The 16,352-nt window shown below is 37.2% G+C and overlaps 1 protein-coding gene across 1 annotated transcript in view; it reads right to left on the reverse strand.

Moving 5' to 3' along the window:
• igf2bp2a (insulin-like growth factor 2 mRNA binding protein 2a) overlaps positions 1-16,352 on the reverse strand; it is an 81,490-nt gene that overhangs the window by 5,669 nt on the left and 59,469 nt on the right. The window contains exons 8-14 of the mRNA XM_059342514.1: positions 16,195-16,317; positions 7,926-8,061; positions 4,910-5,047; positions 4,309-4,377; positions 2,310-2,432; positions 417-491; positions 93-224 (exon numbers count right to left, since the gene is read on the reverse strand). Of these exons, the coding sequence (XP_059198497.1) occupies positions 93-224; positions 417-491; positions 2,310-2,432; positions 4,309-4,377; positions 4,910-5,047; positions 7,926-8,061; positions 16,195-16,317 (796 nt within the window). The remainder of the gene's footprint in view (positions 1-92; positions 225-416; positions 492-2,309; positions 2,433-4,308; positions 4,378-4,909; positions 5,048-7,925; positions 8,062-16,194; positions 16,318-16,352) is intronic.

The raw sequence follows: 16,352 nt of genomic DNA on the forward strand, positions 1-16,352 counted from the left end.
AAATGAGTATCGTATCCGGATACAACGTTTTAGTATCGATACTTTTTTGAGTATCGACACTTTTGACAACCCTAGTTCAAGCATCAACTCACCGTCTTTCCGCCTTTACCGATGACCCGGCCGGCTGCACTTGAGGGAACCTTGATGTGAGTCTCCAGTTTGACTTCCTCCTTCGCTGAGACAAAGTTCTCCTCTTTCAGCTTCCCAAATATCCGACCTTGGGCCTGGAATACAGAGGAGGGAATGAGGCAAGGAGAGACTGGGGAAAATGGGGACACACAGTGATCCACTGCTGTTTACAAAAATACAGGACAAATTAAATAAAACGTATTATTTAAGTAGCAATTTTATCCTTAAAATAGAGGCAATAATTACATCATAATGCACATTTATGCACTCGTTTATTTTTGTTTTACCTTAAACTGAGCCTCTGGGGTTCCAGTAATGATAACCATCCTCTCAGTAACATCTGGGGTCTCAGCTGGGGCAATCTGACACACACACACACACACACACACACACACACACACCATTATGAAGAGAGAAATATGGAGAAAAGCTGGTGATCCTGCTCTGTGGTTAGTCAATGGATGTAACCACTGAGTCATCTGAGAAGTCTGCAAATTCCTACGAATAAATAACTTTAGATTACGTTATGAGAATTCATTGACCAGCTGTGCCACCTCTCCAGACTTCAGGCTTGGGGGGGTTTCTGAAATGCTCGGCTCAGTAGTCATTTCCTTTGTTGACCATAAATAACTAACATCCTCAGCTGCGGTCCGTGACATGATGCTGACTCAGATGGCACTCACTGCCAACTGGTGAACTTCACCTTAACGCTCCATGTGAAGCTTCAAAGAATGAAAGTCAGAGACGGTTTGACCGCCTCCGAATTGAAGTCAGCGCTCTACTGACCAGTGGAAGGAACTTTAAAAGCTGCCAATTACTTCACAGTGGAAGACTTTGAACTGCAGCAAAGCTATGGAGAAATCTAGTTTGGTTAACTTAAACTACACTGCAAAAAAGACATGTCTAAAAACAAGATAAAAACACTAAATCTGAGGGAAATTATCTTGCTGCATGGACAGATAATTTCACTTGACAAGATTTCTTGAATTAAGATTGTTAAATCTATAAATAACATGTTGTACGCTTAAAATAAGATTAATTAACTCTTAAAACAAGATAAATTATCCAACACTTCTAAATCTTAAGTTTTTTAAAATCTTGCACTGCAAATTATTTGTTTCTTACCAAGATTTAAAAAAACTTAAGATTTAGAAGTGTTGGATAATTGATCTTGTTTTAAGAGTTAATTTCTTATTTCAAGTGTTCAACATGCTTATTTATAGATTTAACCCTTTGATGCACAACATATAAACACCTTTTAATGCACAACGTGGGTAAAAAATGACCCACATTAATTTCCAATGTTATGTCATGCTGGCTGTGTGTTTGAATATCTTTTTTTTTTTATTACAACAGATCATTATATCCATTTTTCCTTTCATACTTCATGAAGAAAAATAGTTTTTGTATTATTACATCAATTTTACACACATGGGTCAAAAATGACCTTGTGCATTGGAAGCGTAGTGATACAAAAAAGGGTTTTTATTCAAAAAGTAAGAAATGAAAACAAAACATTAGGCCTTATGATGATCAAAAACAAGTTAATTCAGGAAAACCTGGAATACTGAATGATGAAATTCATTTATTGCAAAGATAAAGAATATAAAAACTTAGTCAGGTCACTTTAGACCCATGTTGTGCATCAAAGGGTTAACAATTTTAATTTAAGAAATCTTGTCAAGTGAAATTATCTGTCCATGCAGCAAGATCATTTCCCTCAGATTTAGTGTTTTTATCTTGTTTTTTGACAGACCTTTTTTGCAGTGTAGTAAACAGGATGACTCAGTCAGCCAGATTGCTTCTTAAATACCACTGTTCATACTGCTCAAACTGAATAGATACCCCTACTGTTTATTCTACATTTTATTTATTCCATATTTTCTGACTTTACTGCCTTTGCTGCATTTCTGGTTAGGCTCTGAACTGCATTTTATAGTTTTTTGTTGTGACTTTGGCTCTCTTAGTGGTCATTTTGCTTTTGCTTTCTATCTGTTTTGGGTCATTTGCAGACGTTTATGGTCGCTTTGTGTCTATTTTCAGTCATTTGGCGTCTCTTTGTGGTCCCTTTGCCTCTCTGTAGTCATTTTGTGCCTCATCAGAGTCATTTTGGTGTATTTTGTTTGTGGTTATTGAGTGTATTTGTGAATATTTTATGTCCTGGTGCGTTTCAAACCCACCTTGATGGAAGCTCCAGCGAAGTGGGCGAGTTGTTTGATGTGCTGGCCCTTCTTCCCGATCAGGGCCCCGACTGCCTGAGTTGGAATAAAGAGGTAGACAACCTCCTGTTCTGGAGCCTGTTGCTGAAAAAAAAAGACCACACAGAAAATATATTTCACTACACTTTAACTCAACTCTACCACCGACCGTGGCAGAGAAAAACATTTTAAAAACGGCTTTAAACAGTTACAAGAATTTTGATTGAACTCGTCAGATAGTTGAAGAGCGGCCAGAAACAATGACACCACATGCAAGGGAAGCTAAATTGAGCTCTCTTCGAGGGTTTTCTCGTGGGTAAACATCCCGCTCTGGCTGCGTCTGAACGGAATATTTCCTATTAGGGCCGATGGTTGCCCTATGTTTTTGTTTTTCTTAGCTTGGTAATGCTCATGTATTCGAGGTTTATGAAGTGAATTTTTGATGAGCCACAGAACAACTCTGGGCTGAAAAGTCCCCTTCCAGAAATATTTGTGGTGTTCTGCAGACTGGGAGATGGTACAGAAGGAATGCCAGACTCACTGTTCGACACAGACGCTGACTGAGAGGATGTCATGCTCTCTTAAATATGTCTCCTTGTCCATTAGTTTTATAGCTTCCTCTTTTTCTTTCTACAGTGGCAGTTCCTCCCACGTTTACATGGATGGACTACTGAATGTCCCTGTCAGGCTCATGTCTAAGGGCCCAAAGTGTCAGGGGCCCCTCTGGCCTTCACCTGTAAAATGTCACTTAAAGACACACACACACCAACCAGGGTGACACTCAAGATTAAAACAAAGAAACACAAAACAACTTCACAGAGACATACAGTAATAGGACTACAAAAAGACCAAAACAACTACAAAGATACATTAAATGACTACAAAAAGACAAAAACAACTACAAAGATACATACAATGACTACAAAAAGACAAAAACAACTACAAAGATACATAAAATGACTACAAAAAGACATGATAGGACTACAAAAACACCAAAACAACTACAAAGAGACATAATAGGACTACAAAAAGACCAGAAAAACTACAAAGAGACACAGAAAAGGCTGCAAAGCAACAAAAAGACACACAGATACTCATCCACTGCAAAAAAGAGACACAAAACAACTACAAAGCGACCTTAAATGAGCACAAATAGATGCAAAGCAACCACAAAGAGACTTAAAATGACTACAAAAAGGCTGCCAAGCAACAGAAAGACATTAACTACTCATCCACTACAAAAAAAGGTGGAAAAAATTAAAAAGAGACACAAAATATCCACAAAGAGACATAAAATGACTACAAAGAGACACAATATGACTACAAAGAGATGCAAAAAGGCTGCAAAGCAACAAAAAGATATTAAGTACTCATCCATTACGAAAAAAGGCAAGAAATAAATAAAAAGAGACACAAAATGTCCACAAAGAGACTTAAATAAGTACAAAGAGACACAAAATTACTACAAAGAGATGCAAAAAGGCTGCAAAGCAACATAAAGACATTAAGTACTCATCCTTTATGAAAAAAGGCGGAGAAAAAATAAAAAGAGACACAAAATATCCACAAAGAGACACATTGGTCACAAAGATACAAAAACAACTACAAAGCTACATAAAATGATCACAAATAGATGCAAAACAACAACAAAAAGAGGCCAAACAACTATGAAAGTCTGTGTGTCTTCCTACTGTGCAGGAGAGGTTTTGGGGCTTTTGCATAATAGGCTCAGGGTCCCAGTGTCTCCTCATCCAGCCTTTCATTATGCACCATAAGTCACTAGCAAAGGGAGACTTTTCTCACCTAAGAAAACAGCTAAAGCCTGACTTTGAAGCTTTTTCCCTAGGTTTCATGTGTGCAAAAAAAGCATGCCCTCAACTTTTAAAATATTTATCTATGTAGCTCCACATAAAAACAAGAAATCATTAGTTTCTGATCACCAAGGCAACGCTAGCTGTAGTGCAGATTCAAGGGAACATACTGAGTGCTGGTGGGTGATGTTACTTGCTGAAGGAACCCCGTACAGGCCACTGAGATGTGAAGAGTGACTCTGAAAGTGAAGTGACAAGCAGACCGATCAGATGGCACACTATCACACACACATTTAAAGACTCATGCACGTACTCCATTCAAGCTCTTATAAGAGGGACTTTCAAGGCATAAACTCACAGTGAATCACACACTAAGTTTCTTGACTATGAAGCACGCAAATACATTCTCACACTGTGTCTCACACCACTTTGGCTCGACCTTGTCAGGCAATGAGTGGAGACTTTGTTTTACAGACAAACTGAGTCATTTCTGGAGAAGATGGGGGAATTCTGGTTGTTTCAAACTGTGTACAACATCATGCAGGAAGACCTGAGTCAACACCGTGTTGTTTTTTCTAAAAGCACTTCAGGGGGAACCTGGTTTACCACGTGTTGGAAACAAATTACTTTATCAAGTCACAGCTAATCCCTGCATCGCTGCACTGGGTGTTTAAACCGACAGTGGTGAAGGCATCTAAAAGAAGCATTTTTATAAATCTTTTTTTTTTAGCACAGGTTGTGTGCAGAGGTTAACAAAAAGAGCATACTCACTAAGAATGGGTTGTATCCTGCTGGAGCCACAGGGGGCCCTGCACCACGTGGCCCAGCAGCAGGGGGCAGCACCGGCAGACCAGAGGAGAAGATGCCCAGAGCGTTCAGGTTCAGGCCCGGGATCAGGTTGGCCTGTTGCTGTGCAGAAGAAGAGAAGAAAGAAAGAAGAAAGAAGACGTTACATTACATTAAATCCAAGAATTGTCGTGTTTCCTGCAGCAAGAGGACAGTAACAAGAAATCCTTCTATGGTGAGCACAACTTAGAGAATCTCCTGAAGTAGAAGAGACATTGGTAACGCTTTATAATAAGGTCCTTAATAACCATTAATTAACAAGTAATAAGATATTGCTCTCGCTCTAGATCCGGTAGTTGCAAAAAGCATAATTAACTTATAGTTAACTTATAATAGATGAGCAATACAGTATATTTTAATATCAATAAGCAAACAAAATAAGATTAATAAAGGCATGGCAAAGACATAATGGGTGGGTCATGGGTGTTTGTAATGCCATTATTAACACTTATATAAGCTAATAAACACACAATAATGTTAATAAGCATCTTGTAAGGACTTACAAGGGCCTTATTACTTGTTAATTAATGGTTATTACAAGGACCTTAATATAAAGCGTTACCAAGACATTTAAGTTTATGTGAGTTTATACATATTGTGAAAAATGTCTGTTACTGATTTTTTTTGAGTCAAAGTTGACATCTTCAAATAGCTTGTTTTGTCCCAAAAACAATCAAAACTGGAATACATTCAATTTATTATCACAGGGAAAAAAAGAAGCAATATACGTATATTCATATTTAATTATATTTGAGAAACTGGATAATGTTTAATATTTTTTTAATATTATACAGATTGATTAATGATTTAAAGATCAATAATATTCCATCTTGTTCAGGGCTCATTGCGTGGCTTGAATATGGACTCACAAAAAGTCTCCTACAAAATATTTTATTTTTACAAAATGTGATTAAGATGACAATTATATATATATACACACACACACGCACACACACATACCACATACATATATTATTATTATTATTAACCAATTAATTTAAAAATAATAACCAGCAGATACAGCAGATACATTAATAAAGGAAATAATTAGTGAATAATAATAGTCAGCTGTTTAGTCAGCCATTATCTTACATTTTATAGACCAAATAACTAATTAGTGGACAATGAAAACCATCTTTATCTGCAGCCCTAGAAGTGTTTCTTAACCCTCTGGAGTCCATCTATTTAAAACACTGAGCATGTTTTATTTACAGTAATAACTTTATTTATAAATCATATGTAGACAAGCTGAGAAAGTCAGTTGAAAGTGAAATCTTAGGGGCTTTCACACAGTGTGACATTTATGTTTCTAGACCATTTTTAAAATTTGAATTTTCCTTTCTAAAATGAAAACTATTTCTATTTTTTAATTTACATGCAAAAAGAATGTTTTAGAGTTTTATTATTTGTTATTTTTTATGCTGTTTTTATATGTATACATAGTATTTTTTAAATGGTACATTTCCATAGAAACCTGTTTCTTATGTTTGTATTTTGGGTTCCTGGCAGCTTTATACTTTTAATTAAAAAAAAATAAAAGAAGAAAAATTTGACTGATAGCCAAGTTTGTGTGGAGAAAAAGGAGCCATGCATGTGATGTAAGGACAGACTGAAAGATGCTAAAAAGAGACAGAAATTAATGCATAGGAAGTTGACAAATCTGAACTCAAATCTCCTGGATGTCAGAGGTTTAATGTGTGGAGAAATGATCCTTCCTGTATTATATAACTTCTTAGGCATAATAAACCATTTAAAAACACACAGGATCTTTTTTTCTTATCAGAGTTACTGTCATAGCCTTTTGTCCATGCCAGTATTGATGATGGTGAATAGATGATTTTCCAAGCATTTGGTAAAATCTATCACATGCTGGGCTTTTTATTCTTCAACTTGAGGTAATAGAGGGGACTGTCTGTTGAACAAGTATGTAGTATTTAGAATGGATATTAGTCATGTAACAAAGTCTTGTTGAATAAAAAATAAAAACACACAGGATGCTAAAAAAAGGTCTGTTTGCTGTTGCTGACGACATGATAGAAAACATGTCTCCCTCAAAGTCAAGTCAGCTATTCTGGTTTCATGTCCGTGAAGAGACACGTGGCCTCCTTTCACTTCCTTGTTCCCGGAGAGCTTTGTGTAATATCCTCAGTGTCACGCTAGATGGCCCTCACCGCTTACTGTAGAGCCGCCGCTGGGCCCGACAGGTGCCAGAACTGCTCTCTCACACCAGCCAGCACAGTTTAACCGCATGCGGCGTGGTACTTCTTGACGATTATTCCTTAGCCAATATTTGGCTGATGAAAAGTGAAGGAGGAGCCATTGGCACCTCATGTGAAAAAAAAAGACGCTGTGATGTAAAAATCTGAGAGAAACTGCTGCTCATCACACGGAGCATCCTCCCGCTGAATCACCAGCATTCATCTCCGTATCACAGGGAGCGTGCAGCGTGTGATCATCACTATCTATCTGCCTTTTTTTCCTCCGAGGTTGACCTCTCTGGCTGGCTGCAGCACCGGTGATGTCATCGGGGCAGTGTGAAAGAGGAGCTGGGTGAGAGAGCGGCCTACAGATATCAGATGGATGCTGGGAAACGCAGTGTGTTACAGCAGGAACAGAGAGACACACACAGCGGGGAAGGGAGCGTGAGTCAGAGGCACACACACACAGGAACACACACACACACACACATGTACGCAGACATGCTGTGCTCAAACACTCACTGATGAGCTATTCAGAGATCGTTTACTGTTATCCATTTACCAAGAAGACAACAAGGCTATTACTAATGCTGCTGGTAACATGGACGCCATATCATCCTCGCTGTATATCATCACTCCCGCTCCGTTGTTCACCTGTCAGTCTCCGTGAGTCAACCTGAGATCATAACCACACACGCGGCGTTCAGCAGGCCTGCAGATGGTAACCTTTAAGCTCGGCTTACGTTTATAGCAGCAACGTCGTTCTCGTAGGCTTCCCTCAGTTTCTTCATGATCTCCGCCTCGGCTTTACAACACGCCTCGGGGCTGCCCCTTATCGTGATGGTCCTCTCAGGGTTGTAGATGGTTAAGTCATGTAATCTGCCAGGGAGATACAACACACACACACACATATAAATATAAGTATATGCATACACGAGTACAAATAGAGAGAACAGAAACACTCACATTCTGCTCACTGTTTTCTCAGAAGGCAGACATGACTGAGCTGATTTTAATTGCATTTCCTGTCTTTGTGTTTATCTAACTCAAGCGTTATTGGACAGTGGCGTCATCGCAAACTAACAGTACAATTTTTTTGCTAAGCTAACAAGCTATTTAGAGGACACAGAAGAAGACACAGATTTGGAGCTCGATCTAGAAGGGCCCTCGGAGAGCACAGAGCACCGCCAATAGGGCAAGTGGTGACGGGGATTTGGGTTGTTTTCAGTGAGCCGGATCACCAAGAAGAGCCGGTTCTTTCGGCTCCCAAATGGCTCTTCATTTGACCACTTATATCTTTTATAATTCAGCCAATTTTGGCGCTGTTTTGACTTGTGGTTTGCATTTGAACACATATATCATTTAAATTTCAATAAATTGCTGTAGCTGATTGCATTTACAGTTGTAAAATCCCTTGTTAACTCTCTAACTTGTTTGAAGAACCACCAACTACACAACGCAGATAGAAAATGCCTATAAAAACCTAAGCATAGAAATTAAAAAAGGACAGCTATTGACACCTAACAAAATAAGTAAAGTACTGAAAAAATTTAAATTAAATACAGCAATCAAGTAAATGTGCTTTGTTAATGCCAACTACTGACAACTGGACAAAAAAAAAATTGGTATAGAGTAAAAATAATAGTAAATAAACAACATAATAAAAAGAGAAATATAATACAATGTGTAAAACAGCAGCATCCAACAGTTTTAGGTGTCTCAGCGCTGTTTTCAAATAAATTCTCAATCAATCAATCAATCAATCAATCAAAAAAAAGAGCCGGCTCTTTGAACCGGCTCATTCACGACCGACACATCACTAAAGGCAAACCCTATCTAGCAATGTTATCGTTCCGACTTGAGTGGGCATTCAAATGAATTTTACCACTTTCTTTGGGATTATTCCAACACCACTTGAATGCAGCACGAATGTCCTATCTTTAAAATTTTAATGAGAGTGGAAATCAATTAATATATCCGCCACGTGATTCAGATCTTCTCTAAAATATAATGGGATCTTCCAGACAGACAAACAGACAAACCGCACCGGAAACAAAACTCCCTTGGCCGAGGTTATTAACCAACCAAGCTGCATCTTACATCCGTTTCTGTCCAGACTCACATTCAGCCACGGCAGTAGACAATGCTTTACACTCGGCCTGTCACAGTCATTACTATATCAACTTATCGTTTGATATATAAAAATGGACACAATCATTTTTTTCTGGACTCAATATGTTGTCATTTACATGCATGACTTTTGTGCTTTTTTGGGTTGTGTTTAAAGTAATGCTGCAAATGTTTGACAGGTAGTACGAATTGCCATTGGCATGATTAGCCATTCCAGCTGATTATATGTTGTTTTAATAATAAAATAATATAATACGTAAGGTTTATCTCAGTGCACAGAGCCCGAAAGTCTGTTTTAATTGTTTTGGTTGTAGTTTATTCATTTATGTTTTATTTATCTAGAAAATTTTAATATTTCTTTTCCACATTTCAATTCCAGAGTTTAATATTCTCGAGATATAAAAATGAATTGCTGTGGAAAAGGATTTACTTATTACGCTCTAATATAGTAATAAAACTAAAATTACATCGAAGTGCACTTCACCAGATATGATGAAACTGCAATTTTAAATATGTTAACAGTGCAGCAACTTAACATATTTCGGTAAACCTTCTAACAAGTGTGAAAACATGAGACCAATAAGTTTGTTAAATTCTGACCTTAAGATATTATGTAAACTGTTGGCAACACGCTTACAAAAGTTATTGCCAAATATTATTAATAGAGATCAAAATGGTTTTATAACAGGAAGGCAGGGTTTTCATAATGTAAGAAGAGTATTGAACATTATTCATACAAACAAAGAAATGTCGGATGCAGCACTCTTATCATTAGATGCGGAAAAGGCCTTCGATAGGGTCGAATAACCTTATCTTTTCAATGTTTTAGAAAGGTTTGGAATTGGAAGTAATTTCATAAAATGGGTTAGGGTATTATATAAAAATTCTACTGCAGAAATCTTGACAAATAGAAATATTTCAAAACTTAACATATTTCATGCTCAAATGCATGTATAACAGTATAAATAGGAATAAAAAAGGTTTGAAGCAAATAAAGAATAACCACTTACTTTTTTTTCAGTGCCAGAACAGCAGACCAACATTAATGGCAAGAATGTATGCATTTTTGCACTGCACTTTTAAGATTTCATGCTCAAATGCATGTAGTTGTACTGAGGGCCACTTCAAGTGAGGGTGCGGGCCGTATGTGGCCCCCGGACCTCCAGTTGCCCATCCTTGATCTATACAATCGCTACAATTTCAAAGTGGACACCCAAGATCAGTGTCACCACTTCAGTTAACAACCAAATGTAAAAAAATATGGTCACAATCTCTTGATCATAGCATCAAATAATCACCAGAAAAGTGTTTTTGCATGACATTATGATGTCACAGGGAAGTTGACATTTGGATATAAAACATCTTAACTGCATCATTTTATATATATTTTTTATCCTATTAGACATTTGTGCAAAAATATTGTCATATTTAGTGTATGAACTCTGGAGTTACAACCAAAGAAGGATCTTGTGAAGTCACATACTTGACCTTTGACCTATAAAATCTAACTAATAAGTAAATAAGTTCATCCTTGAGTCCAAGTGGATGTTTGTACCATAATCTAAAGAAATCCTCCCAAGGCTGTCACCACCACGGAGGCATTAAAAATGATGCAAAGCATTAGTATTTGACAAATGAAACTCAACAATCAACTGTCTTTCTGCAGAATCACACACTGCACCTTTAAGGACTTGTACATTGGTTATAATGCTGATTGCAATTCAGAAACTCATAATTATCATAACTCCACGTCTCTATTGAGCTCTCGGCCCCCAGTTTACAAAGCAGACTTTGTGTAATAATTTCCTCGCGCAGGCTCAGAGAAGCCTGGTTTCATTCTCAGGGTCAATTGCTTATAGTCTCAACAAAGCATTATATTATATAAAACTCTCTTCACTGGCAGAGTACTCCTCCTGATGAGTAAACTCATCTTTTTGTGTAAAATCAGTGGAGTGCCCTTTTGAAACAGCTAGTTCGTCCCCCTCAAGGTCTGGATGTAAATATCAGCACAGTGACACATGAGTGTGCAGATTAAATTAATTCACCCATCTTTGCTTATGATTATTGGAGGAGAAAAAAAACTGTTGTACAAGAAGCATTAGTGTGCAGCAAGATATTTAGCTTGATCTCATCATTTTGTGCCAAATCACGACTCAATCTGTGTGAAATTAAACCACAGTTAACCTAATTTAGGTTAAAAAAAAAAAAGTTTAGAGTGAAAAACTTATTTGCCCTGAAAGTTGTTCTCACATTATTTTTTTTTGCAAAACTGCAACTATGATGCTCCCTTGGACCCATTTACATCTTAACAAGTGTTTGTTTTTTCTCACATTCATAAGAGATTTATACAGCAGGTGAGCTGACCACAGCACAACTGAGAAAACAGCACAGCAGTTATCTATTAGCACATGAATCAAATATGAATCTGTTTTTTAGTCTGCAGTTATATGATTTATAATTGTTTCATTATTTCACATTACTTTGGCAGAGCAACAAACTCAACAGGAACAAGAGCTCGGTGACATCAAAATGGAGATGAATCCGACTGTTTTGTTTTAATTTAAATAAAAACATTGGTGTCATTTAGGGCCTATAAATAAATGTATGTTGATGTCCACTTTTTTATTATTTTTTTTACTTTTACCCATGTTCTCCATTAAAAACCTTTAAAAAACATACCGTTAAGACCATAAAGTTGGAATAATTCTGTTTTCAGACACAATCCTCTCGTAATTGTGGTTTTATTTCAAAAAAGTTTTGAGTGAAAAACTAATTTGCCCTGAAAGTTGTTCTCACATTTTTTTTTGCAAAACTGCAACTATGATGCTCCCTTGGATCTGGTAACAAAAAAATGTTTTTCTCACCTTTACAAGAGATCTATACACACTGCAAAAAAGGTGTGTCTAAAAACAAAATAAAAACACTAAATCTGAGGGAAAATTATCTTAAATATCTATCTATCTATCTATCTATCTATCTATCTATCTATCTATCTATCTATCTATCTATCTATCTATCTATCTATCTATCTATCTATCTATTAAAATTAAGATTATTAAATCTAGAAATAAGCATGTTGAACACTCTAAATAAGGAATGAACTTTAAAAGATACATTATCTAACACTTCTAAATCTAAAGTTTTTTTTATCTTGGTAACAAAACAAATAATTTGCAGTGCACTCTGCTCGTGCTTGTTTTAGGAGTTAATTTCTTATTTTAAGCGTACAACATGTACAACTTATTTCTAGATTTAACAATCGTAATTTAAGAAATCTTGTCAAGGTAAATTATCTGTCCATGCAGAGAGAACATTTCCCTCAGATTTAGTGTTTTTATCTTGTTTTTAGACACACCTTTTTTGCATTGCAGCAATGAGCAGTGAGCTGACAACAGTACAACTGAGAAAACAGTACAGCAGTTATCAATTGTCACATGAATCAAATATGAATCTGTTTTATAGTCTGCAAGTTGCACAAACAGTAACCAACAGAAGGATGTGTCCTCTCCATCACCACCAATACTGAAAGCACCATTTGCCTCTTTTGTTAAGAACTCCTTCTCTCTTTGTCTCCGTCTCTTTCTCAAGGCTCCCTCCGTCAACACGGCTCACAGAGACAGAGCAATTCATTAGCCCTAAATGAACGGAGGTTGGTGAGCACGTCCCGTTAAATGGGGTGTAATCACCACCTCTCTAATATCATGTTCTGGAGTGAAGGAGCTGTAAGCAAGTCATCACATTCGTTCTCTAACAACTCAGTTAAGTGAAAGCACATGCTGAGAGGCTAATGAGCGCTGTAATAGAAAGGTGTGGCGCTAAGAAAAATAGCTGCCTGTTATTTGTGCTTCAATCAAAAGTATAATATGAAACATTTCTGCATTAAAATATTTAAAAACTACTATGCCTGTACTACATATTTTGCGCAAGTGTTGTGGTTGGATTAAAATAGATGTTTTGTTCAGTCTAAAGCCACATTTTTATGATATTCTGTTAACCTTTTTGGTTGTTGTGGGCAGTGGATGTTTAGGGGGAGATAGCAGGTCAACAATAAATGCCACATAGAAGCGTTGAACATCATCTGAAAGCTGTGAACCTCAAGTTGTTCTGGTCAAAAACATCTAATTAAAATGAATTAATTATTTATTTATTGAAGCCTATTATGGTGAATAAAATGTCATAACATTAGGGTATCCTGGCATGTCTTTATTTTATTTAAATATGTATATGGAATATATAAATTGTATTATTGATGTTGTTATTATGTTATTTTCTTTCTTTTTTTATTTAATTGTGCCAAATAAATAAGAAAAAAAACAAAAAACATTAGGGGACGCTTTCTAAAGTCCAGTCCAGGTTCAACCGTGTCCCAGAAGTTGTTGAAGCAATTTTTGTGTACCATTTTCTACACACATTTGGTGCTCAATAATGCAATTTTATTCATACCAAGAATGGATAAAAATGGTCAGAAAAAACCTCCAGGATATTACATCAATATATAAAGACCTTTGGAATAACATAGAAGAATCCATGCTGAGATTTGGGTTCAAAAACTTTGTTCATTTTGGAGATTTCTGTATTTTTAGCAATTGGATGACGAGCACTTCTGTTTTACAAACTGCTGAGAAACCCTCTTATTGTCAATAAACCTAAGAAAGCTGCACATCCTCAGAATGCTCCAGGTCTTTAGTTTAAGGTTGTAAAGTTTAACGAGGCTGTGATTATCCTAGAGGTCACAGCTTATGAAGAAAACTGGTCTGATTGTATCCACAAGAGTCTTAACCTTCCACTGATACCCAGTTTATGTCATTCAAATTCTATTTAGGGACCTCAGTGTGCACAAATATTCACATACAGTAGGCGGGAATGGCACATTTGTACTACATGAGAAAAACTATGTTGTTTTTGCCTTAAACTGCATGTTATCAGCATATAATAGGCATGTATGTAAAGAGGAGACTTGTGGGAACACAGAGAGTCTATTTTCATTCACATAGCATGATGTCAGAAGTCACATAACTTCTTTGAAAATCGCCAAAATAGCCGAACTTTGCAGTGTTTTTTCAACAAATTCCCGACATGCTTGGATTCTATAGATTCCTTAGATCTTCTAGTTTCATTCATTCATTCCTTTCATTTAAAGGTACAGAGGGTTTTTTCCTCTTTTTTCCCTCCATTATTCTACACGGGGCTACACGCTGGTGTAGTGGTTAGCGCTCTCGCCTCACAGCTAGAGGGTCGCCGGTTCGCCTCCCGCCTGCGGCTCTTCTGTGTGGAGTTTGCATGTTCTCCCCACCGGGTACTCCGGCTTCCTCCCACAGTCCAAAAACATGCACTTAGGGGACTTTAATTGGGGACTCTAAATTGCCCATAGGTGTGAATGAGAGTGTGATTGTCTGTCTCTATGTGTCAGCCCTGCGATAGTCTGGCGTCCTGTCCAGGGTGTACCCCGCCTCTCGCCCAATGACAGCTGGGATCGGCTCCAATCGGCTCCAATAAGCGGTTAATGGTAATGAATGAATGAATATTCTACACATGAACTGAAAAACAAAGGAACGAACTGTGAATGAACTATGCGCACTTTGTGTTGTGTGAATACAGTTTTATTAACACAGATGCTTTTGTGCTTTTATTTGTCTGTTGACCATGAGATTCTGGGTATTATGAAAAGGGATCTGCTGAAAGGTATTACCACCTTTGTGTGGTTATAGTTTTGCAGGTATAAATTGTGTGGGGTTGTATTTTTTAAGAGAAAGGTAAATCTGAACAATATAAAACCCGACTGACCTAAACTGTCACAATATGATATTCAGTACACTCCTATAAATGAGCCCTATACGCCCTCTTAAAAAAAATGACAGCAGTAACAAGTTGCTCTTGGCCATTTTTAACTCTGTATTTTAACCAGATGAAGGATTTTAGTCGTCAGAGAAACATTTGTGAAGTTCATCTTCAGCCGCTCCGCCAATGAGCCAAACAGCATCGAAGAAACACAGACTTTTAATGTGAAATTGCATTATTCAGTGTTTTTACCACTTAAATCCCTTGTTCTGTTTGTTTTGGCGCAGGAGGACGACTCTGCGGATAATTCAGCTGCAGGCAGAAACCTCCTGGACCTTTGGATCTTAAGCTATCAGAGCCACAAGCTGAGGAAACGTTAGCAGCACTGATGAGCTGATCGCCATCCAAGAAACACTGATTTTTTAAAGTGAAACAGCTTTTTGATTTGTGGTTTTAGTGGTTTTAATCGCCTGGTTCATCTGTTTTGGAGAAGAACTGTGAAATTAATGGCCCTAAAATTAATGGTACAACAGAAATTTCTACAGAAACAAGATGGGGAATATATGGTTTTAAGTTTAAATATAATGTACTGTTAATGTATGTTATTCCCTGTAAATACAGTCATGGAAAAATGATTAGACCATTGTTTTCTTTAGTGTCTTGTTCATTTTAATGCCTGGTACAACTAAAGGTACATTTGTTTGGACAAACAACAAAAATAGCCATTTTCCATGGTTTTCTTGATAATAATTTTAGTTATTATCAAGAAAAACATGGAAAATGTCTAGATATCAGCTCTTAAATTAAACTCTTATGAGCTATTTTTGTTGTTATCATTATATTTGTCCAAACAAATGTACCTTTAGTTGTACCAGGCAACAAGATACAACAACAAGAACAAGATATTAGAGAAAAAACAAGGTTGGTCTAACAAAATATGCATGTCTTGAAGACATTTAACGGATCGTTGCGCAACAAAGCAATGGTTTATGGTTCCTAAGGTGGTTGTAAGGGTGTTTCAGATGGTTGCTCGGATAAGAAAACACAGAACGAGTGTGAAAAGTAAAGGCGGGAGCAGCAGGAGCAGCAGGAGCGGTGACTTACGAGGAGATGGTTATCTTGGTCCCTGTCTCCTCCTCGATCTTCTTCAGGTTGCGGCCCTCCTTCCCAATCAGCCGGCCCACCAGGCTGTTGTGGGCGAGGATCTTCAGAGGGACATCCTCCGTCCTACACACACACACACACACACACACACACACACA

Source organism: Centropristis striata, chromosome 10, assembly GCF_030273125.1.
Source record: "Centropristis striata isolate RG_2023a ecotype Rhode Island chromosome 10, C.striata_1.0, whole genome shotgun sequence".
In the NCBI taxonomy this organism is placed as follows: Eukaryota; Metazoa; Chordata; class Actinopteri; order Perciformes; family Serranidae; genus Centropristis; species Centropristis striata.